The sequence below is a fragment of the Miniopterus schreibersii genome, assembly GCF_964146895.1.
Source record: "Miniopterus schreibersii genome assembly, chromosome: 9".
NCBI lineage: Eukaryota > Metazoa > Chordata > Mammalia > Chiroptera > Miniopteridae > Miniopterus > Miniopterus schreibersii.
The window spans coordinates 2,296,224-2,320,430 of NC_138118.1; the positions used below are offsets into that span (position 1 = coordinate 2,296,224).

At 49.1% G+C, this 24,207-nt stretch overlaps 1 protein-coding gene across 13 annotated transcripts in view; it reads left to right on the forward strand.

Annotated features, from left to right (window-relative positions):
• The window catches only part of KMT2C (lysine methyltransferase 2C), a 181,885-nt gene that overhangs the window by 61,379 nt on the left and 96,299 nt on the right, over positions 1-24,207 (forward strand). For all 13 annotated transcript variants that reach the window (XM_081147756.1, XM_081147762.1, XM_081147765.1 and 10 more), the window contains exons 3-7: positions 6,155-6,305; positions 9,768-9,968; positions 13,156-13,304; positions 14,449-14,558; positions 21,755-21,917. In XM_081147756.1, coding sequence (XP_081003882.1) covers positions 6,155-6,305; positions 9,768-9,968; positions 13,156-13,304; positions 14,449-14,558; positions 21,755-21,917 — 774 coding nt within the window. The remainder of the gene's footprint in view (positions 1-6,154; positions 6,306-9,767; positions 9,969-13,155; positions 13,305-14,448; positions 14,559-21,754; positions 21,918-24,207) is intronic.

Consider the following 24,207-nt stretch of genomic DNA (forward strand, 5'->3'; position numbering starts at 1 on the left):
GGGCCATTTCTCAGAACTGCGTCTGCATGGAGCAGCTGGACGTGTGAGGCAATGTCTCCCTTGCGGGCAAAGCACGGGGCTTGTTTAGTGCTTATCGTAAAAGCAGTGGGTTCCCCACTCTCTGTTCCCTCCTTCCTTCCTTGTCATGCATTTCACCATTCATTTGGGCTCAGGGTGTCACCCCTGAGAAACCTGGGGGTCGAAAGGAAACTGATTCCCTCTCGCTCATGCTGCTGGCCACGCAGGGAGTGACGAAGTCCTTTGTCTTTGATCCTGGAGACTCGTGTCTCCTGCCGGCATCTATGAAACAGTAACCCTGACGTGTTAGCTTGTCTACAGTCCTGGACCTGGCAGCCGTCTTCGTAAGGATGTTGTGAAGTTTGCATGAGTTAGTGCACATACCCACTCACATTATTGCCTACAACATAGTGCGTGTTTCCTGAAAGTTAGTCATGGTGATATTTCTTTAAATATTCTTTTCATATTATTTGCACTGAGTTTTGGGGCCTAAGTAAAGATGTTTCTCAGAAGATTAAGATTGCTATAAATAGCTGGTATTAGATGGTGATGATGTATATTGTAATTTGCTGGTTTTAATTTTTAAATTAATTGTAAAAAATGATTATCCATTAAAAACACATTTTTAAAAAGTTATATAGAAAAATTAAAGGAAATACTTTTAATTACTAAATTAAATATCCAGAGAGCAGTTGGCTTTTAACAATTATTATATTAATTAATGTCAGCTTGTTTTGAGCTGTTGATAAGTATTGGGTTCTTGATTGGTCGCCTCCTGCATGCCCCCTGCTGGGGATCGAGCTCATAACCCTGACCGTGAATCAAACCATGATGATCTGGATCCTAGGTTGATGATGCTCGACTGCTGAGCCACGCCGGCCGTGCTGGACTCATTCTTAATCCTTTGTTTTAAAAAAATCACATTAAAATTATAACAGTAATGCACATTTCTGAAAACATGGAACTCTATGGATAAGTGTAAAGAGAATAAGTAGCTATAAAAGTGTTAAGTCCTAGAAAAAAACAATGTTTTACATTTTTGTGTGTTTATTTTTGCTACATTTCAAACTCTCTCTGTGCTCTGTGAAAGGAGTGGTTACTTCATATTAATAATCGCATCAGTATTGTAAGTAGTTTAGTGAATAAAGGTAGGATAGATAAAATGTTAGCTTTTTTGTGTGTTATTTCTGTTCTTGAGGTAGTGCTAAGTCTTTACCTTTACAACGAAATTTGGTGGCAGTGGATACACTAGATTTAGTAAGATACAGACACATCCAGAGAATGGAACTATCGAAAGGCCAGCTTCTTTTGACCACTGCTGTTCTAAAGAAGGAAAGGACACGATTGCACAATTTCTCAGATGCATCTTCTTCTGTAGTCTTAGTATAAAGAAGCATGGAGAGTATTGTCATTCTGTGGAGGTGAAGGGAGTTAGGAGAGAAGAGTAATTTTTATTCTACTTAATAGTTAACTAAAGCACAGAAGCCAGCATATTGTTTGGATCACTGGTAAAAAGTTGCCAGCGTTGACCAACATAATTAGCAAATACCAGCCCGTTTAAAACATTTTGTGTATCTTCCTCTGTGCTCTTTGTAATTCTGTATGTGTGTGTGTATTGTAAGACTTACCTGCGTGGTTTGCGTGATATAGTATATAATGAATTTAACAAGTGTCGAACATCACCCAGGTTTTGTGAGAGGCCCTGGTTTATAAACAGGTCTGGTGCCCACTTTTGTAGAGTGGGGTGCTGTCTCCTAGGAATGGGGTGCTTTTCTGTGCCATTGACCCCTTTGGCAGACTCTTTTCCAAGCTGTGTTTTTAAATGGATAAAATACATTAGAATGCTCCCAGCTGGTGTGGCTCAGTGGTTGAGCGTTGACCTATGACCCAGGAGGTCTTGGTTCGATTCCGGGTCAGGGCACATGCCCAGGTTGCGGGCTCGATCCCCAGCAGGGGGCGAGCAGGAGGCAGCTGATCAGTGACTCTCATCACTGATGTTTCTCTCCCTCTCCCTTCCCTTCTCTCTCTAAAAATCAATAAAAACATATTATTAAAAAAAACAAAACAAAAACGTAACATTGCAAAGGTAATTATATTGAAATATCAAAATAGTAAGAAGCCAAATTTGTAATTTTGTAATGTGTTTTTAAATTCACCCTTAATTATAAATCTAATTTAATACTTACTGTAATTCTGAAGTAGTAATGAGGGTAAATGGTATTTTGAGATATATGCAAACACTGAACTTGATGAGAAATTACCTGCTTCCTAGTGGTGTCGAGACGCGGGTTTGCCTGGCAGTGCCCGCTCTGCCTGTGGTTACAGCTGTATCAGATGGGCGTCTAGAATCCTAAATCTCAGAGGTCAGTAAACACAGAGGTGTAATTCCTCCCTCCAAGATCCCAGAATGCTTGGTTAAATACACTTTAAAAATTCGGGAAAAGACTCTGTGCCTTGAGGATATGTCCTGCGTGTTGAGGCGGTGACACGTGGGCACTGGGACGTTTTTCATCTTACAGTCTATTCTGTCTTACTGGTGAGATGGCGACTATATCCGTGGGGCACTGACAGCCCTTCCAAATAATTACCCAACCTTTGGGGGAAATAATTTCCTCATTGCCCCAAATCAGAAGGTCATCTCTGTGAACCTGGCTGTGAGGTGTTTTCTCTATCATCTCACTCAGTAGAGCTTAAAACATACGGAGGAAAAACTCCGCGTTTTCAGGTTTCATCTCAGAGTCAACAAGCGTCGCCCTCGGAAGCGGGCCCAGCGAGCGGGAGCTTCGCTCTTCTGGCGATTCAGTTGCGAAGCTCCCGGGGCGCGGGCGGAAGGGGCGCTTGGGCTCTGCGCCCAGCTCTGCTTCCCGTTACCCTTCAGAGTGGAGTTTTCTTACCTTTTCAGTGAGGATATTAAGCCAGGTGTTCTGGTTGTTTAAAAGGAGGGCGTGAAGTGAGATGACGGTTAGGCCCGGCCCCTGCAGTGCTGGCGGGACCCATTCCTTTCTCCTGCTCTCCCCGCCTCTGAACCCGACGCATGGCCTCGCGCCTCCGGCTCCTGACTAGACCCGCTGCCCACGAGGGTCCCGCTCGTTTTTGCGCTGGCTGCCGTTTGGGTGGAATACATGCACATGGCAGTTCTGTCGGGTGGAACTTCATCCTGAAGCCCCGATGTGCTGACTGTCTGGCCCAAGGCCGGGGGTGCCGAGTGCGGTGTCCTCACAGCGCAGCTTCGGAGCGGGCGCCCTGACATCGAGGGCCCGAGGCTGTGCGCGCTGTCCCGCTAGACGGGAGCCCCGCCGCGCAGGTGGGATGGCGTGTGGGAACGTGGAAACTCAGGGTGGCAGCCGCCCCCGCCTGCTGTGCACTGAAGGCAGTGGTCTCGGCCTTCACATGTCTTGTCTTTTCTGATCCTAAAGACAGTTTTCTGCCTGGTGGTGTCAGCTGCCTTTTAAGTGATTAGCGCGCTGACCTTGAGATGCGGTGAAGTGACGTGCCCGCATCACGTTGCCGGCAGACGACTCAGCGAGGATTCAGATTCCGGACCATTGAATTCCAAGGCTTTGGTTTTAGCCACCCCAGCAAATAGCCTTTGCTATTCACGTCAACTTTGTGTCTCAGAACCAACCATTAACTGTTGTGGGAGTGGAGCGGCAGGCCTCAGGCCTGGTTTACCACCCTGTCCCGTGTACCCGTTTCCCCAGAGGTCTGCCCAGCTCCGAGGCGGTGCCCTGAGCGGCGGCCTGGCTGGCGGGCTCTCAGCCGCCCCCACGGGATGGGCTCTCGTGTCGTTCCCGCCGCACCGGCGCCACCTAGTGGCTCCGGGTTAAGCACAGGTAGGGGCCGAGGGGAGTCCCTGTCCCCCCGGGGGCGGATCTTTCCTGCGTTAGACACCAGCCCAGGGTGGTGGCCGTGTCCACTAGTAAACTGGATAACCAGGCCCCGGCATCAGCGCTGCTTCCTCAGTCGCCGCTGGCTCACGGTCCTTTCGTCCAGAGCGCTGTGCTCTCGTCTGGTGGGGACGCGGGGAAGAGGGACACGCCCCTCGCCCAGCTGCCCGCCGTGGCCCCGCGGCCAGGGATGAAGAGCGGCAGCCCGAAGAGACGGGCGCTGTGATTGCCTGCAGCTTCGCACCGTCGTGGGCACCCCTCTCTCTCTCTGTGTCGTGGTTGGTCTAAGGAGCAGGCATCAGAGCCTGTCTTATTCCTTAAGGACAAGGGGCCAAAACAGCAGAAGTAAAACCAAATGTAAAACCAAACCCGCCGTCCCTGCTGTTTTTCGCAGATCCGGGTTAGGGTCGGGGCCCGAGGAGAGGAGAGGACGGGATGGGTCCTGCGTGGTTCTCTCCGTGGGTCGGCCTGTTCCTTCCCAGTCCCATTTCTAAGGAAAAGTAATGCCTGTAGTTAGGGTCTGTGGGATTAGGGGACCTAATTTCAGACGGCTGTGTACCTGGAAACCACCCCCTACTGTTACCATTCACGGTTAGCCTTCCGCTTCCCTCTGGGTCTAATTTGAGAGACAGACAGACAGACACACTGCCCTCTTACTTGTTTCTCTTTAGCTGTAAGCAAATTTAAAAAAAACCCCAAAAAACCCCACACACCTAAAGATGTTAAAAGTGTTATGCATTTTCTTTTCGAGGGGGAAGAAATAAGGGAATAGCTGGGGTTGTGCTGCAGCCGCCAGGGGAGGAAGTTGGGACCGGAGGCTGCACGCGGTCGAGCTGCGAGCAGGCCGCCGCCTGGTGGAGGGACACCTCGGGCCGGCCGAGGCTGCCGGCGCCGCTCCCAGGAACCGCGTCCTCGGGGCAGCAGTGGCCCGGGACCCCGGCCCTTGGGCTCAGTGCCTGCCCGGCAGCTTCTGAGACAGTCTTTCTCTCCTTTACGTGTCTCATCTTTTCTCTCTCTCAAGCCCTCACCAAGGATATGTTTTTATTGATTTGAAAGAGAGAGGAAGGTGCGGGGGGGCGAGGGAGGGAGAGAGAAAACCTTCGATGTGAGAGACTGATCAGCTGCCTCCGTACTGGCCCCGGCGGGGATGGAGCCCTCAGCCTTCAGGGGTGTGGGCGGCACTCCAGCCAGCTGAGCCGCGGGCTGGGCCTCCTCTCTCCCGACTCTTACCCTTCCTCGTTCTCTCATAATAGAAGGGGTGCAGACAAAGCGTATCCCACGCCTGCCCGGGCGCCTCTGGTGGAAGTGAAACGCTCCCTCGCAGAGCGGTTCGCGTGGGCGCTGTGGAGGACCTCCCGGCCCCGGGCAGAGACCAGCAGACCCGCATTGCTCTCCGTCTTTGGCCGCGAAAGCTCCGAGGGGGGCAGCAAGTGTAACTTCAGGGTCTTTCCCGATGCCTTTCCCTGCGTCCGCTTTCCACGTTTATTGCAGGTCAGAGATCTGCCACATATTTTTAAACAGCATAAAAGGGTCCTTTGGTCACCCACCCCCCTATTTCAGGTTTGTGCTGTGGCATTTCCCGACTCCCGACACCAGTCTCTGTGTTTGTGAGGGCCCGAGTTAAAATGTCGTAAGAGACCCCAAAATACAGCGGGGGCTTTAACAAGACGACTTTTCTCTCGTGTAATGTACCTGAGAGCGGGAGGTCCCGGCTGCTGGGGCGGCTGTGCTCCGCGGTGGTTTGGGACCCAGGGTCCTTCCGCCTTGTGTCTGCGCTCCCCTAGCGTGTTGCTCTCACCTGCGGTACCGCAGCCGGGGCGCTGGCGTGTCCTTGTTCCAGCGCACAGGAAAGGGGGACATAGCTTGGTCCTTTCAGGGGAGGTAGAAGCTGCGCCGTCCCTTCTGGTCATTTTCTGTTGGTGAGAACTCGCCAGGCGTGGCTGCAAAAACGTTGGGAAATACGGCCTATATAGCTGTGCAGTTAGGCGGCCAACTTAAAACTTGAATATTTGAGCACGTGAGTGTGGGTTTTGTCCTTTGCCCACTTTTCTTTTTTGAAGATATATTTTTTATTGATTTCAGAGAGCGGAAGGGAGAGGGGGAGAGAGAATAAACATAAGCGATGCGGCTGATCGTGTGCACAGGCTGTGTTAGTGAAGCGCGGCTGTTGCTCTTCATGATGCTTCATGATGGGCTCCGCTCCGTAACCTGCAGATGCAACAATGACTCTTCTCCTGTTGCCCCTGCAGCAGAGATCAAAGAACAGTCTGCCGAGGAGGACGCCGAGGCCGAGGCGGACGGCAGGGACGGCGGCAAGCGGCCAGCGCCCGCCCTGCAGCGCTCCGTGTCCGAGGAGTCCGCCAGCTCCCTGGTCTCCGTCGGCGTCGAGGCCAGAATCAGGTGAGGGGCTGACGGGGGACGGGCGGGTGGTTTTGTTACTTAGTAGCTGTGAGTCCCAGGCCCAGAGCCCAGCTGGGACGGGAAGGGTGGTTTTGTTACTTAGTAGCTGTGAGTCCCAGGCCCAGAGCCCAGCTGGGACGGGAAGGGTGGTTTTGTTACTTAGTAGCTGTGAGTCCCAGGCCCAGAGCCCAGCTGGGACGGGAAGGGTGGTTTTGTTACTTAGTAGCTGTGAGTCGGAGGCCGGTTCCCCTGTGTGGTTGGGGGAGGGGCGCCTGTGGGCTCAGGGGTACCACCGGGGGACCCTCAGAGCGGAACAGGGCAGCTGTCCCCAGTGTGCTTGTCCTGCCGGACGAAGCACCTGAGCTTTCGGCATGAGGATGGTTCTCCTAGTTACCTGCAAACTTGAGTTTGTACCTTTGTAACTTACGGTCTTTATTCTTTGAAAGAGCAATACAGGACGTCGTAGCCTAACTGTGTGTAGTTCAGCTTTGAAGTCTTTTTTTATTTTTATTTTTTACTTTATTTGGAAGCCGCTAACAGAGCTCTGAAGTCACGCCTCAGCCAGCGCTCCGCTCTCCTTCAAGCGTCTCCTTTCACTTGCTGTGGCCACACCTCCCTCGCTTCCAGTCTTTGCCTGGTTCCTGCCCAGACTCCCAGCTTTATAACCCTGGAGGCCTCCGGCCTCGGCGCACCCACTTTTACCTCTGCTCACTCCCTGGGGATGTCCACACTTATATTCCCAGGGCCGATTTCCTCCTAACCTCACACTTTCCTACCCAGCTGTCTGCTTGACATCTCCTTTTCGAATGTGCTAGACACCCACCTGGACATACCCCAAATCACTTTTGTTTTTACTCCTCCTCTGGCCCAGATCTCCTCCCAGAGTTCTCCACTTCAGTAAGTAATACCCACATTCACCCAGTGGCTTAGGCCAAACACTTTTGCGTTCACCCTTGAGTTCTACTTTCCTCGCACCTCACGCGCTCAGTCCTGTAGCTCAACTTTAGAAGGTGCCTCCGCCAGTCCCTGTCCTCTGCATTTGCCCGCCGACTGCCATGGTTCCAGCCCAGTACTTTTCAGAGCCCAGAGTAGCCTTTCAGCCCGTTTCTTTGCTGCTTCGCTTTACTCTCCACATCCCAGGTTCTCAGCACAGTTGCAAAGCGCATCCTAAACCCTGCCAGCTCCACCCCGACACTCTGGCGGCGGTCACATTTATATTATGCGTCAAGTCCATTCCGTGTCCTACAGGTTGCTCTGAGCCTGGCTGCCTCTCCAGCTCCATTATTACTGCCTGTGCTTCTGTCACGTGGCTACCTCGCCCCTGACACGTGGGCCGTGTTTCCCGTGGCCCTCCTCCCCCAGACCCCCCACACCCTGTGCGTAGTCCGTGGCTCTCCCGAGTTCTGTGTCTCAGCCTTGTTGTCTCGGGGCGGGGGGAAAGAAGAGTAGGTGATGTGAGTCGGTTAAGGGCATACAGGTGTTCTTGCTGCGCTGTTCTCTACGCCCGCCCCCACCCCTATCCCCATTTGGGGGAAAGTTTTGAAAAATTTCAAAACAAAGGGAAAAATAAATGGAACAGCAGCCCCCACATTCACCCACGGGCCCGCTTTCCTGGCCCTTGAAATACTGGTTATTCCCGACAGCCCGCCCAGCGTCTCTCCCGCTGTGGAGCGAGCGCTGGGAGGGCGGCACTTCGTCTGCATTCTATCGCGCTGATCACTTTTTCAATTGATTGCACGTTGTATTTTGTGTTTCGGATGGTTTCCCTTACTTAAGGCTCAGGCCTCATGGTTCTTTATTGAATTTAATTTTGAAAGAATTTCAAACTTATAGTTTTGATTGATTTTTTTTTTTTTAGTCTTGGTGCTTTATCATATTTTCATATCTCTGCAATCTGTCATCTGGCGTTTCATTTCTGGTTATTTTAGATAGGTACCCCCTTTTCTCGGCCCCCTTTTTTCCGTTTATGAAAATGGAGGTTTAGTTGACATGCAGTGACGTTCACCCACTGAGTGAGCGACAGTTCTGTACGGTCACAGGACCACTGCCACCAGAAGGTAAAGAACGGCACCATCACCCCACAATTCCGATGCCTGTTGCATCACCCCTGACCCTGGCTTCTGCCCTCAGCAACTGCTCACCTATTTGCCATCTCTGTAGGTTTGTGTTTTTTTAAATACATTTTTATAGATTTCAGAGAGGAAGGGAGAGGGAGACCGCCTGGGTGGGCCTGTGTGACTTCCCGTGTTGCTGCTGCTGCCGTCCCCAGGGTGGTACCTTGACTGGCAGGTACATTCTCAGGACGCCCCATGCGCACGGGCACCTGGGGAGGCCCCGGGCAGGTGCCCATGTCGTGGGTCATGGATGCTGTGCATTCCCACCGGCCTCCACGCGGCCTCGAGCAGTTCCTTAGAGTTTTTTGCTGCATCATTTTATCTGCTTGTTTGACATGCGGGGCCCCTTCCCCAGGTGAGGCAGGTGCTTGGGTCTCACCTCCGCCCGGCAGTGCCCGTCCTTCCTTCGCAGGTGACTTGGTGGCCCTGAAACTCCTGCACCTGCTGGGTCCAACAGGAGTGAATGTGCAGATTGTCTGGCGAGCACTGGTCGCGAGGTGGAGCAGTGCTCTGCAGCGTTCCGCTTCCGAAGTGGAGACCAGGGGTTCCCCTGGGCCCCCCAAAGTCAACAGATTACTTGGTGTTCGACTGTCCTTGCTTCTACATCTCTTACCACCTTTCCTCACACTTCAGTATCCTGAGGACTTCTCCAGAAGCACCTTCATTTAGCACTGGGCACGAGTGTGGTACATTTGTTACAGCTGATACCCCGTTTTGATACACTATTATTAGCTAAAGCCCCTAGTTTACACTAGGGCTCGTTCTTTGTGTCACAGAGGGGACCTGCTGTTACAGTGTATCCTATGGGGCAGTTTCTCCCCCCTCCTAACCCCTGCCCCGCCTCCGTCCTGCCCATTCCTGCCGACCCCTCTCACTGCCCATCTCACTGCCAGCCGGACAGCCGCTTGCATTTGTGATGTGTCTGTCCCCGAGCGTGTGATGCGGTGTTCTTCGCAGTGCAGTGAACGGCCCGCCAGGTGGTTAAGTACAGCTGCGCTGCCGCGTGTTACAGAGCTGGCACGGAACCGTGTGCCCGCCCGCCCTGCCGTCTCCCCCGGTCTTGGCTTTCCTTTCTTCATTCTGGTTAATACTTTGAGTTTCTTGAATCAGATTTAAAAGAAAATGGTGTTTCTAAGTACAAGCTACAATTTTTTTGAATGGGTATGTTTCCTATCTTAAAGCCATGCTGTGGAAAAGTAGAATTGCAAATGTATAATTGTTATCAACGTTTTTAAATACGCCTCACACTAAAAACACAATGTTTAATTTTAAAGCACAGGTGTCTTTAGTTGTCACTTTAAAAAGTTAAAATTACTTTCTCTGTCTCCCTTACTTTCATCTCTACCAGTGAACAGCTCTGTGCTTTTTGTTACTGTGGTGAAAAAAGTTCCTTAGGACAAGGAGACTTAAAGCAGTTCAGAGTGACGCCCGGATTTATCTTGCCGTGGAAAAACCAGCCTCCCTGCAGGAAGGACCCTGATGACAACAGCAATGGGACCTGCGAGAAGATTCAAAACTCGGCACCACGAAAACAGAGAGGACAGAGGAAGTAAGCAATTTTAATTTAACCGGCTGGGGCGCAGTGAGACTGTCGCTTACCTTCCCCGCGGTGTTTGTGGCTGTATAGCCCGTGTCCTTACCGAACAGTTTCTCGTGTTTTCAGCATTCACAGGGCGCTCTTGACTCACCACTAACCCAAGAAACACTCCTTTTCTCCAAATTTCATTCTTTTGAAAAGTTTGCTATCTTACCTGTAAGCTAACTTGTGGGAGAGAACTTTTAAGAACATACCGTAAGTGGAGAGAAGATGACAAAGGTTAATGAAGTCTTTCCTTCCTCTGAGTAAGTTTTTCATGGTTTGTAAGAATATGTAACAGGAGAACAGCGACACCGTGTCTCACTGCCACTTGCTGACGTGTCTGCGTGGTTCAGGATGCTGAGTGCCTTGTGGACTCTTATCACAGACAGCGTGGACCTGCTTTCGCTCCAAGTAGTAATTATGCGCCGAGAGCGCCATCTCTGAAGTTAAGGAAGCAGCTCTTTTTTTAATGAAACGAATTTACTAAGACATTTGTGAGAGTGTTTATATTCATGGGCAGTATAGTACCCCCAGCTCCTGTCTGATACGTTTGAGTTAAGAACCTCGAGTTAAAAATCTCTTTCCATGCTGCAGTTTGATTAAAGGCCACCTCAGTCTGCAGCCCTGGCGCTGGGAGTCGAGGGAACAGAATTTCCCGAGTCCGCGAGAAAGTGTAAAATTAGTTTAGCTTGGAAGGCCCCCCCTGCCCCGGAGGGTGGTGATGTAACCGAGAGCCGGCCTGGCTCTCCTCCAGAGGAGGCTCTGAGGCTTTGTCGCTGCGTTGTACTCGGTGATTGGCCCCTTCTCCTGGATGCCTGCCAGGGCCTTGAAGACCTGAAGTAGGAAATGAAGCAATCACGGGAGGGGACCTTTTGACAGAATTTAAGGTGGACCCGTTTAAGGAAGTGTAGAGGGCCTGTGCTCGGAGCCTCGCTGTTTTAATCGTACACACGAGCTTTACCTTTGAGATGAAATGAGCGGTCTCGCCCCAAGGGGGGCTGCTGTCACCCTTAGGGTTGACGTCAGCACCTTATTGATGTGGTGCCTGCGTACAAACCGGCCGAGCCACTGGTTAGGAACTGGTCAGTAGTAGATTGGTTAGTAGGAGACTGGTTAGCTATTCTGTTGGTTTATGCCCGTCCCCCAATTACCACGTTCATCGATAATGCAAATTTATGGGCGGGACTCGGCTACGTCTTCCATCTTCATGTTCTGGTTTAAACAGCGATTATTTCAGCGCCTGTTCTGGGAAATACAGTTGGGCTTCAGTAACTTACTTATTTTATAATCTAAGTTAATTTTTAGTGCAAACCTTTATGAGCTGAGATGATAATTATGTAAAAATAGCCTTGGCTTAATGAAGGTCTTTATACACACTCGGTGTTTACCAAGTTATTAAGTAACGCTAACAAGCCAGTTAAATGGGCCTTAGGAGTAAAGCACATTTATAAAAGTTGGAAATCATTTAGGGGTAAACAATTAATTTAGCTTGTAATGATTTTAAATATTTACAGAGTATTTTACTAATGGGCTATAAACCAGATAAACAGCTAGTTTTGGGGGCTTTTGTGTGTATGTGTGTGTGTGTGTGTGTATTTTAATTTGTAAAGGAGGTTTTTAAATAGTTCTCAATTTGCTGAATATAAGATATGTAATTAAGGATTTATTTCTTCTTTCTTTTTGTTTAGACTTAAAATTTGGGGGGTATGCATTTCCGCTGGCTTCCCTTGATGTTGTTTCTAAGGGGGCTGCTGTCATCCTTAGGGTTGACACACCGTACTGATGTGTGTCCTACAAACCGGTCACAAAACCTGATGGGGGGGTTTGATTGAGCTGCTGTTAGGAACTGGTTAGTGATAGTCTGGTTGGCCCTTCCGTTGGGCGTAGACCCGCCCCCATAAAATGCCGGTTCAAAGGAAATCTGTTCAGACGGCACATTAGTCTTTATAGATGGACTGTTACGTTAGTCTTTTCCCCACTCCCAATAAACTAGTTATGATTAATAATGAAGACCATGTTTGCAGGAATGGAGGTGTGCCTAGGACAGAGTTTGTTCTCATTTTACTGTGGACATTCATAAAAACGAGAATTTAAAGATAGCTCAGCATGCTCAACTTTCCAAAAAAAGTTACGTCTGTGCATTTCTTGTGCTGAACCTAAAACATGCTGGTTACTCTTTATATGGTTTGATGTTTAAATGTGCTTGTTGAAATATGTTAATGCTTTTCTTCTTTCAGCGATTCCAGGTATGAAAAGCGTAGTGCCCTGGTCAGTGTGCTGATTTTCTCTTGGTAGGAATCAGGATAGATCCCCAACAGACAGAGTGCAGTGAGTTGTGGTCCACACTCGTAGTGATGTAATCGGAGTTTCGCAGGTTCACCGCCCTGATGTCAGGAGGGGCTGAAGCCGTCGTTGACGTAGCTCTCCGTTCATACCTGGGGTCTAAGGGCCTTGAGCCTGTAACCTCCCACTGTTGTCTGCCTTACTCGGGTCGTTAGTATGTTGTCGCTTCTGCTCTCACACTGTCTTCCTTGCCCCCAGCCCGCGGGCGGCTGTTTCGATTTTTCTTTTTTGCCTCTGACTTGAGAGGTGTGGTCTTGGTGGAGGGTACCTGCCGCGTCCTGCCCCAGACCCGCTGTCGAGGTTTCCGAGGGGCCCTCCGGGGGCTCCCCCGCCTCCCGCTCCACACCTAGTGGCTCTCACTTCCCCCGGAAACGCCTTTCTGCGCATAAACTGAACCCCGCCTCCGAGGTGGTGCTTTAGCAAATTAAAGTTCCTGATTTGATCGAGTTAGGTTTTATAAGTCTTTAAGTAAGGCCAAAGAGAATATCCATTTTATGTGATAAAACGTGGCTCCCCATTAGAAAGTTAGAGCGCCAATTAGAAAAATATAATGATACAATGGCAAAATAAATTTGTAACTGTAAATTTTTACACCTTTTACTGTTTCTGAAGGCTTTTTTAGTTGCTGCTTACACAATACAATGTAGCAACCCAGTCTTACAGTATAGATTGAATAATAACAGGTGTGTTCTAGAAGTTACTTTATGACAGTTTATGCCCAACAAAAGCGATCTGGCAATACGGACACTTAAGTTGTAAAATGGAACCTTTTCTGTTGTTACCACTTCACATGGATTTTCTCTCACTCCCCCAGAGAACGGTCTCCTCAGCAGAACGCAGTGTCCTGTGTGAGTGTGAGCACGCAGACCGCCTCCGACGACCAGGCTGGCCAGCTGTGGGACGAGCTCAGCCTGGTCGGCCTTCCCGACGCCGTCGATGTCCAGGCCCTATTTGATCCCGCAGGTATGAGCCAGTGTCCAGTCACAACACCTCTCGATTCTGTAAGCATCTCAATTTTAGTGAATTACCAGCTTCGTAGGAAATACCTTCCATCTAGAAGTGATTATGGTCACATGGTACGGATGCCATTGTTAAGTATGCCCGCTCAGGTAGAATAAGTTGTCTGATTCTATTGAGCTGATTTATTTAGCATCTGCACACAGGGCTAACACCGGGCTGGACGCTTTGATAACTATTTGCATTTGCTTCTGTGTAACAGCAATGCCATGGTGATCTGACAGTTGGGGACAGAGGAAATTTTAAAGGGATCTGTGAGAACTTGGGGAACATGGCAGCTTGAGTCTGTTTACTGTAGGGGTGAAGGGCATGTGGGCAGGGTATCCCCTTATGGCAGAATAGTAGCCCAGACTCATGGTGCTGCTGGGGTTTCAAGTCAGTGTCATTCCACAGTTGAGCTGCATATTGATAGTGGTTCGTGTGCTCTGTGATAGAGGGTTTAACAACTAGGCTGTTACTATTATTACTTTTTAAATTTATTTTTATTGTTGACAGTATTACAGATGTCCCCCATTCTCCCCCCTCTCATCCCTGAGGCCTCCCCCCAGGCCACCTCTGCTCTCTTGTCGGTGTCCATGGGTTATGCATATACGCATATAAGTTCGTTGGTTCATCTCTGTTATTAATGATTGATGTGGGCTCTTGTGTGGGATGGAGCAGAATTGAGGTGTATATTGCACCTTAAACTCTTATACATCCTCTTGTCATAAACAGAGCATTAAATAACGTCCTTCATATTTTATGTGTCAGATTCCAGGTATCTTACAGCAACAAACCGATTTTTGTTGTTGGAGAGATAGTTCTTAATTCAGTGATTCTCAGTCTTTGTGAGTGTCAGAATCACCTAGAGGGCTTGTTGGAACATTCGTGCACCTCTGCACAAGTCTTTGTTCAGTGGGTCTTGGTCATGGTCTGGATTTTGTGTTTCTGACAAGTTCCCAGGTGGTATGAGACCACGTCTCGGGAAGGGCCGCTTTAGCTCCAGTGTGCGATTTACACCTTAGAGTGGGTTTGGGAGTTTTACGTCTCTCCCTGTCAGTGTTGCTGTGGCTAATGACACTCCTTTGCTCTTTTCCTGTAATGCTCCCAGGCACCTGTTGGGCGCATCGCCGCTGTGTGGAGTGGTCGCTGGGCGTGTGCCACGTGGAAGAAGCATTACCCGCAAACGTGGACAGAGCTGTTGTCTCAGGGAGCACAGAAGTAAGTGGGGAAACACATCTGCACACATTTATAACGTCTCCTGTAGTCACATAGAGGCTCGCTTGTGACCTTTCTAGGACTCTGTACTGAAAGCACGCCAGCAATAATGTGGAACACTCACGCTGTTACAAGTGGGTAGTTGGAGCATTGTTTAGTTTGCACAATATTGGAAACAACCTAAATGGCCACACACAGGATGGTTGAATGAACTATGGTTCGGTTCACACGGTGGCATGTGGTGCAGCTGGGAAAACGCGGCCAGGAACGGCTCTCGGCCGAATCCGCACACACCAGTCCAGACCGATAGAAATAAAGAAGTGGCGCGTCAGTCACGGGCTCCTCTACCCAGCATCCTTCAGTGACTCCCGTTTGGTTCTGCGGGTGAGAGCTAGTCCTGACTAACCGACCGGGCTCTGCCATCCCCCCAGTACTGAGACATCAGCAGCACTGGTCCCCTCACCTGCTCCCCTCAGCCACGCTTGTCTCGTCTCCCTCAGATACTCCGACGTCTGCCCACCTCAGGGCCTTTGCACTTCCTGTTCTTTCTTTGGAATATTCTTCTTAGCCACGGGCGGCGGCTCCTCGCTTCCTGTAGGCGGTCATTCGCGCCTCATCCGTGAGGACCTCCCTGGGTTCCTCTGGGAAGTTTCAGGTGCCCCCTGGAAGACCTGCCCTGTTGTTGCTCCCGCGCACTGCCGTCTGCCGTGGTATTTTCTTAGCAGCCCGCTTTCTCTCGCTGGAATGATAGTGCCGTCCTGGCAGGATCTTTTTCTGTTTTGGTTCCTCAAGAAACATTCGCAGCCTAAATGACCAGCACTAAAGATCGTTCACAGAATCATTCATTCATAGTTAAGTGTCAGAAGTCCAGAGTCCGGAGTATTAAAGGGGGTCACCAGTGTGGTTCATGTTACACAGGTTTATAAATTTATAATTGTCCCCCAGAAAATACCTAAAACAGAGTTTTTACAATTCTACATAAGTGATGGGGGGGGTGAGAGGTTGGTGACAATGAAAATCTTTAATATCTCAGGCTCCCTGGGGAGGAGTCTGTACAAGTGCTGTTGAACTTAGAGTGCGTTTTTATTTTACCAAAAGACAGATGTTCTAAACTTACTGACTTTCATTATGATGACACGTGGCTGTATGTGTATCGTGACACTTCATCTGCCGCCTTGGGGTAAATGTGAAATCAACAGTGAGAACTCCGTGCGATTTCAAATAAGTGCGCTGGGGTTGAGCATTTAAAAAATGAATATTTGGACTCTGTCTATTGACATTTTATTGCCAGAAACAAAGCAAATTTGTAAAAACAAACAATGGAAAAAATATTCTCACATTTGTCACCAAAAAATCTTGGACATGGAATTTCCTGATCTGTTTAAAATACTTGAAAGTGTTTTTGTTTTTTTATATATCTTTATTGATTTCTGAGAGGAAGAGAGAGAAACATCAATGATGAGAGTCATTGATGGGCTGCCTCCTGCAGGCCCCCTGCTGGGGATCGAGCCCAAAACCCGGGCCTGGGCCCTGAGGGGAATCGAACTGTGACCTCCTGGATCGTGGGGTGGTGCTCAGCCTCCGAGCCACGCCGGCCGGGCCGAGCTTTGGTATGTTTTAAACCCATTTGTTAAAAAGAAAAGCATTTTCTAATCACAGAAGGTAAAAGTTTACTAGCTAAATTTCTGTAATTTTGGTTGGGATTGAAAAATGGTCATGAGAATGAAGCAGCACCGCTGTTTAGATCATCTTATTTTTGTGAGGATCACCTGCCTCCCCCTTTAAAACTCAACGGCAGCTGGTGGAATCAAGAGGCCTTCGGGCCTGAGGGCGGGATCACGGGAGTCAGGTGGAGGCCACACGCTCTCCCAGCCTTGATTGCTCACGTCTTGGAATCATGAAGATCTGAGCGGAGTCCTTACTGCACAGTCTCATGGGACAGGTGTCCTCCTTTACTTCACTTACCAACACTTGTCAACTTACATTGTTTGCGTGAGTCTTTATTTCTGTGGCGGCCCGACTAGGGTTGTGGGCACCGCGAGGGCGAGGCCCATACCTGTTTCGGTTCATTTTCTCTCTAGCGCCCAGCAGGGCCCCTGGAGCACGGCGTCATTTCTGCGGCGGGCCGATGCCCTGGCTGGGACTTGGCCGCCAAGCGCGTTCTCTCGAGCGGAGAGGAAGGTGCTGCTGCCGCCTGGTGGCTGCCGCCGAAAGTCGGAGACGCACCGGACAGCCTGAGGCCCACGACAAAGAATGAATGCTCTAGCTCAAAATGCCACTGGTGCCTGGGTTGAGAAATCCTGGTTTAACTAATAATGTTGCTCTTCTTCTCAGGTTAATATACTTAATATAATTTCTGCAGCTGTTAAATGGCATTCTTCATCAAGCAGTTTAGTTTTCCTGGGATACCCCAGACTGCTTTTCAGTTTTTCCAGAGGGAACACTATTTATCTTTTGCTAGTTGGAAGAATATGCTAAAACTATAAACCTGTGTTTCAGGAGAGGTAATGGTGTTTCTCTTTTAATTTCCTCTCTAGAGCCCTGGGGGTGTTACCAACATCTTGGAAATGTAGATAGTTTGAGTATTACCAAGGGAATAGTTTACCACTGCCTGCTACAGATGTCTGGCCATTTATTTACCAAAAGCCTCTCTCCCCCGCACTTCCCTCCTTCCCCGCCCAAAGGAAACTCATCAGCCTCTAGCACTTACTTCTGTCCTTTTAACTAGTTCTGAATCACATGTGGTGTCATACTCTATTAAAAATTTTTTTTAATTGCTTATATCATCTCCCTTAGAATCTGTAATTTCTTGTGTTTTCTCTACCCTCACCCCCCACTACAAGCGATGGCATGGGTGTTCTGTAGTTAACTAACTATTATTGGCAGCGTGTTTTGACTGAGGAAACCTGGAAATATTTTGAAAGTTGGAAAGTTGAAGATGGTGCTCGGAGCACAAGAAAGTTTCAGTAGGTTAACATTTATCATTGTTACTAAGTTCCTAATCTTTACTTATTTTTAATATGTTTTTATTGATCTCAGAGAGAGGAAGGGAGAGAGAGAGAGAGACATCAGTGATGAGAGAGTCACTGATCGGCCGCCTCCTGCCCGCCCCTGCCGGGGATCCAGCCCGCGGCCCGGGCCTGCGCCCTGACGGCTGGGAACGGGACCAGCGACCTTCCGGCGTCCGCACGATGCCCAGCCACCCGGGCACACCGGCCCGGGCTGCTCAGTTTTACTTTTGTATGTCGGGGAAATTCCCTGGATGGACAGACTGTGAAGGCTGTTTCTTGTGTAGGTGCTCACGCGGTAACGCGATCGCCTAATGTGCGCTTTACCTTCCCCCGTCCCGGCGTTACGGTTTGGGTCCTGTGTTCTTTCCAGTCCACACTCCTACCCGTCTTCCTTTCCGATGGCGTCTGTGTGCTCCCCCACCCCCGCTCTTCATTATTCATGGACGTGAATGTTAGTAGGTATTAAAATTAGTTTCAAATGAATTTTTATAGACCTTGGGATGTATTATATCGCCCCCCCCCCTTACTTTTTTTTGCATTTAATGTTGCCAATGAGTAGTAATGCCTGATTTTCCTTTTTGGCAAGGCTCCTAGGATTTTTCTTACACCCGTGTTCAAGCTTTGCATGTTTCTAGGTGTGACACGTTTTATTTTTTTTAAATACATCTTTATTGATTTCAGAGAGAAGAAAGGAGGGGGAGAGAGAGAGAGAAATGAGTCATTGATCAGGTGCCTGGCCTGCAACCCGGCCCTGTGCCCTGACTGGGAATCGAACCCCGATCTCCTGGATCCTAGGTTGATGCGCAGCCGCTGAGCCACGCCGGCCGGGCGGTGTGACACGTTCTAATCTGCAGCAGTGTTTTCTGCTTAGGGAGGCCGTGTGACGGACACTACGAGTGGGTGCTTTCTGGTGACACAGGATCCGTGGAACAGAGGTCAAGGCCGTCCTTCAGCTTCTTTGTCTGTTAAGTGGGATTATGCTTAATGTTAGCTCTTAGGATTAGATATTTTCTTCTAGAATAATTTCTCTGGTTATAACCCTTCCACTTCCCCCCCTCCTTGCACTCAGTTAAACAGACATCAGGCCTGGATCAGTTTTCCACATCATTCTACCTTCTCTGTCTTAATTCTTTATTGCCGCCTCCTGCGAGAATCCCAGCTGACCCGCGAGGAGAAAACGTTGGTAAAGGTTTGGTTGTGGAAAACCTGATGATAATTGACATTTTTAGAGCCCTTAGCCCACCCACTGCTGCAGTCGACACAGAGTAGATACTTGATGATTAGTGGCTGAGCTTTGGAGGATTCTCAGATTTCTTGTTACTGTTTCACAGCTCATCTTGAACCTTAAACAGAAGTTTTGTTGGTTCTGTTTTGTGTTAATAGGTTTATTTTGAGAGGTTCTTCCTTATGTCCATCAAGCGATGGAAGTTCAGGAAGTTTCTCAGACTCTTTCTCACAGCCAGCAATGGAAACAACGCTCAGAAACTCAACACGCTCGTTGAGAGTTTTCCTTGGATGAGTTCTCGGACTCATGTCAGAAGATTTTATAATACTTTTCTGTTTTCTCTTCCCCTCCCTCTCTTTTTTAATGATTAAAAAAGTGGGAAAAGCGCTATTTAGGAGTTTTAAATATTGATTCCAATAAATCGTTTAGTTGATAAACCACTTAAGAGCTGTTTACCGTCCCTTCCTTTCTCCCAGTGTTCATTAGCTTTGTAATTGTTACTTTATGATTTGTTAGATTTCTAATATGTGGTTTATGAGAGTGCTGATGTTAGAGAAGTTCCCTGTGGAAATTTATTCTGGTATTTTATACAGTTTTACAAATACTTTTTATTTGGTTCAGAAAGATAAATCCCAGCCTCTGTATAAAGTATATATTTTCTTTCAATGCCAGTGTCATTCAGTTACTTTGTAACTATCACAGATGGGTTTGGGGCGTTCAGTTAAATGCAATTTGTATTTTATTTCCTCTCCTTCTTCCCTGATATCTGTACATGTTATGTTATTGTAAATTAGTATGTTGAATACATTCCAGGACTTCTCAGAGTAGTTTAGCTAATGTCATATGATATTTTCCGTTGCAAATGTGATTAAGAGAACACATTGATGTTTCTAAAATGATACAGACACTGGGGAAAGGATCGATTTAAGTTATTTTGTTTCCTTATGCACATAAGTAACAGTCATTATATCTTATCTGCCAGAATCATCTGAAGTGCAGAAGGCTTCCGTGCAACTCGACATATGCTATGAAAGTAGCAGAGACTCTAGATTTTAAGTTCGCATAAGTTGTTACATGTTAATGAGTTAATAGAAACACTTCTCAGTGGTTGGTTGGACTTATAAATGCTCTCTCTCCCCTCAGCATTTCCTTGGCCTTTTCATTTTTACTCCAGGATACGCAGACTACCTGGGGGCTGGTTACACGTGTTGTTAATTCTGAGTCCTGTTAATATACCGAACATATTTATATTCCTTGGGAGGTTGTAAACTAAAATTGATGTCCAGTTTGGAAAAAGCTGCTTATTACACTTTATCAGTGAAAAGAAATAAGGCTTTATTTCTTTTCTTCTGTGTTTTTTTTTTTTTTTTAATCCTAACCTGAGGATAGTTTTCCGTTGCTTTTCAGAGAGAGTGGAAGGGAGAGGGAGAGAGAGAGAGAGAGAGAGAGAGAGAGAAACATCGATGTGAGAGAGACACATTAATTGGTTGCCTCCCGCGTGCGCCCCAACCGGGGCTGGGGATCAGGCCTGTGACCCAGGTGTGTGCCCTTGGCCAGAATTGAACCCTGGACCCTTCAGTCCGCGGGCCGATGCTCTAACCGCTGAGCTGAACCGGCCAGGGCTCCTCTGTGTTTTTAATGCACCAGCACCCTTGAGTACAAATAAAGAACTGGGCTGTGTTAGTCCATGGACCGTGGGGCGTGGTATAAAATGTAAGTGCCAGGGGTCCAGCTGCAGTTGCCGAGGGACGGAGAAGCTGCCGGGTCCCTGCTGGGCCCAGCGTGTCGCAGGCCCGCGGGAGGCGCTGCGCTCCCCCGTATTGGCGGACGGGGGACCCGAGGCCGAGCGCGCCTGACGGCATGCGCTGCCTTACGGGGGTTGGCACATACGTGCTGAGACATGGAGTCAGTGCGGGCGCCTGTGAAGGTGTCCGTAGTAACGTCAGCAGCCCCCCCGGCTGTAGGGAAAGGCCCCCTGCGCTGTGTGACCCCCTCACAGACGGGCCGAGGGGGCGGGAGCCGCTTAGAGGCGCAGGGCCCTTCTCTGGGCGGCGCGCGTGCTCGGAACCAAAGTTGGGGCGGCCCCTCGTCTCTGCGCGGGGACCTCGGAACGGGGGGCAGGGGCATCGCCGTGCACATGCGCAGACGCTCCGGAGCGTGCACGCCGGCCTCTCCCGCGGGGTGCAGGCTGGACGCGCCGGCCCCCCAGCCCCGCCAGGGAAGGGTCTCGGGCGTGGGCCGGCGGGCAGCGGGGCCCGGCCCTCCCGGGGGCGCACTGAGCACAGCAGCCTTCAGTGCGGCCGTCCCAGCCGACCTCACGATGCAGCGGCTCTGACCGGCCTCGCTGGGCCTTTGGGGCTTATGTCTTAGCTTTCGCCACTTGCTAGGGAGTAGAAGCCGATTGAAGTTGGGCGGGGGGATACTCATGACCTAATTTTTTTCACCCCCCCACATTTACTGAGAAACTTACAGTGAATTGCTGCAGGGAAAGGGGTAGATCTGTTGCCTTAACATAGGTGTCCTCACGCACTTACTCTGTGATCGGCCAGTTAAGGTCATGTGGTTCTTAGGCAGGTGATAGTAAGATGTTTCATAAATACTCTACATCTGTTTTACTGATGGGATTTAAACGCTTAAAATAACGCTCAACTAGGAACCTGCCTTTTTAACTGATATTACTGATGTTTAAAAAAAATTCAGTTGTACGTTTTTTACAAAGTCAGCAGAAAAAAGCGAAATGCTAACTTTGTAAACGTGAATGGAAGGATGAGCCTGTGCTGTACCAAGCACGGAACCGAATACCGTAGGTCTCCTTATTCCTGACGGGTCCTTCATTGGCTGTTCTGCAGTCAGATAGTTTAATGAGTGACGCACAAAGGTCTTCAACACCTCCCCACCCCTGCCTTTGACTGTTCCTCTACCAGCTTTTGTAAAGAACTTTCTCTCCCTTCTGCCCCCTTCAGCGATGTGCATTTTGTAAGCACCTTGGAGCCACTATCAAATGCTGTGAAGAGAAATGTGCCCAGACGTACCATTACCCGTGTGCTGTGGGGGCCGGCACCTTCCAGGACGTCAGCCACTTCTTCCTGCTCTGTCCAGAGCACATCGACCAAGCTCCTGAACGATGTAAGTGCACCGCAGGTACCGCCCTAGACGCTTGCCGGTCAGTGTGCTCACTCGAAATAACCGTGTTGTCAGTCCCCGAGTGTTACTCTGCTTCGTTAAAAGGCAGCATTGTGTAACCTTCGTAATCTGGGCGATCTCTGCCACAGTGCTTGGGGAACTCTCCTATCAAGTGTCACTGAAGTTAAATCCAGAAAGTTACGTCCTCAGAACTTCAAGTGTAGTTTACATGGTTTTTCTTATTTAAAGAAATTTTCCACCACTGTCAAAAGATAGAAATACCAAGTATGCAGTATTTTAATATGCGCTAGAAAGTAAGTCATTTAAAAAGTTAAGCAGTATCCTGTGTCTTTTACACCAAAAAGCACCCCGCTGGAGAATTCGAAGGGGATTGACTCAGGCCAGTGATGTTCAACCATGAGCACAAGAGTTTTTAACACATGCGGCGGCTGACTCCTGGGTTGGGGCACTGACCTCTTTTAGTCAAATAAAAAAAATGACAGCAGCCAGCACAGCCCTAGCCGTCTGGTGTGAAGGAATCAGAATTATACATTTCTTTTTGGTCAGACTGGCAAAAAATACATTTTTTGGTGCTGCCGCCTAATTTTAGTAACTTGAGAGTCGCCGAGTCAGGTGGTGCCGCAGGATGGGCACTGTGGGCAGGGTCACCAGGTCTTGGAAACCACGCTGCCCTGACAGCCCTGGGGAAACCTGTCACCTGTCACCGCAGCCTCCGAGCCCTCTCTCTGCATTTGTGCTTTTTCCTTCCTCTCCCAAACAGTATTTTATAATTAAGTGAAAGATGTTTACGTGCTTGAATTTCATGTTGAACAGGAAACTGACTCTCCAGTCTGTCACGAAAGAGAGATCTCACCTTCTCTTTACTGGGTTTCCAGCAGGCACGTAGCTTCAGGATCTTTTTCCCTTGTAAACTGCATTTCCAGTCTCACTGAGAAATCTCCGTGATGCTTTACTCAGTCTTTTTAACCTAATTGTAGCTTTTACCTGTTTCTCAGCAGTGTCGATAAAGGCTTTTTCATCTCTGTGAAAGGTAAATACAGCTACCTCAGGCTCCAACAGAAGAGTTCCCAAGCACAGTTAGATCTCATAACCATCATTTATCTTCAGTTAAAATTATTTTGTATCTACATGGGTAATCACCATACAGACGCAAACCACAGGCAAGGCAAACCAAAGTGTCAGATCGTATTTAGGCTAATGAGGGATTTAAAGTTTTAAAAATGCTTTGGATCACACACTGTTAAGTCTGCCAGACACAGCCGCTCTCACGGGTGTTACTCATGTAAGACCTCACGCAGGGCGTTACCCACCAAGCACACAAACCACGATGCCCGTCGGAGGCGGTTCCGTTCCGGGTGGTACGTGACCCTTTGCCAGTGGGAAACAGCGGTTGTGTGTGTAAGAGTCTGAATTTCACTCGGCTTTCGTACTTAGTCCTGCTCAGAGCTCAGGAAACAATGTGTCAACTTTCTGTGACTGTTTCTAACGCGAGCTGTTTCATCGCCTACGACAGTCACCCAGTGCTCTGTGCTGGCCTGTTTCCCACAGCGCAGACCTCGCCTGCGCGGGCCGCACGTCGCTCCGTGGAGCGGCGACCTGAGCGCCGAGGTGAGATGTTTGCCGTCACTGTTCATGCCCGGAGTGGAAGGTCCATGCTGGCAGCGTAGAACTAAAAGGTGTCCTGAGATGACTGGTCTCGTGCCCTGTTCCCAAGTAGACTTACAGAGATCCAAAAAAATACCAGAACAGTAGGATAAAATGAAACAAAACTAAAAATAGGCAAGGAAGTTGGCCGTGGGAAAGTGAGGGCAGGATAAACACGAAGGTGAGGGTGAGGCTTCCTAACCTAAGCCGCACAGTGGGCTCCGAAGTTCCCAGCGGTCAGCACGGTTGCCTGGGTCCTAGTAACACCCCAGGAACTCACTTGCTGCAGAGACTGTACACTGTAGGCGGCAGTGAAAATTGTCTTCAGGCAGCTGCCTGGCAGTGTGGGAAACAAACCCCACAGGGCAGTTTCTTCTTACAGCCCTCGAACTAGGCCGGTGGCACAAAGTCAGCCCAACGGAATAAATGCTGTTTCTTGGGGATCTTGAGCAACAGTCTAAACACACAGCTTTCTGACCACCTACCTTAATCCGAGGATACAGAGAAGATGGCAGGTGGACTGTATTGTAGTTACAGGCATTAATCCTGGCTGTCGTCATCCTGTGTCATAGCACCAGGCACATGACTTTCATGTCTCAAAAGTGGGGATGGGTGAAGAGACGCTGAT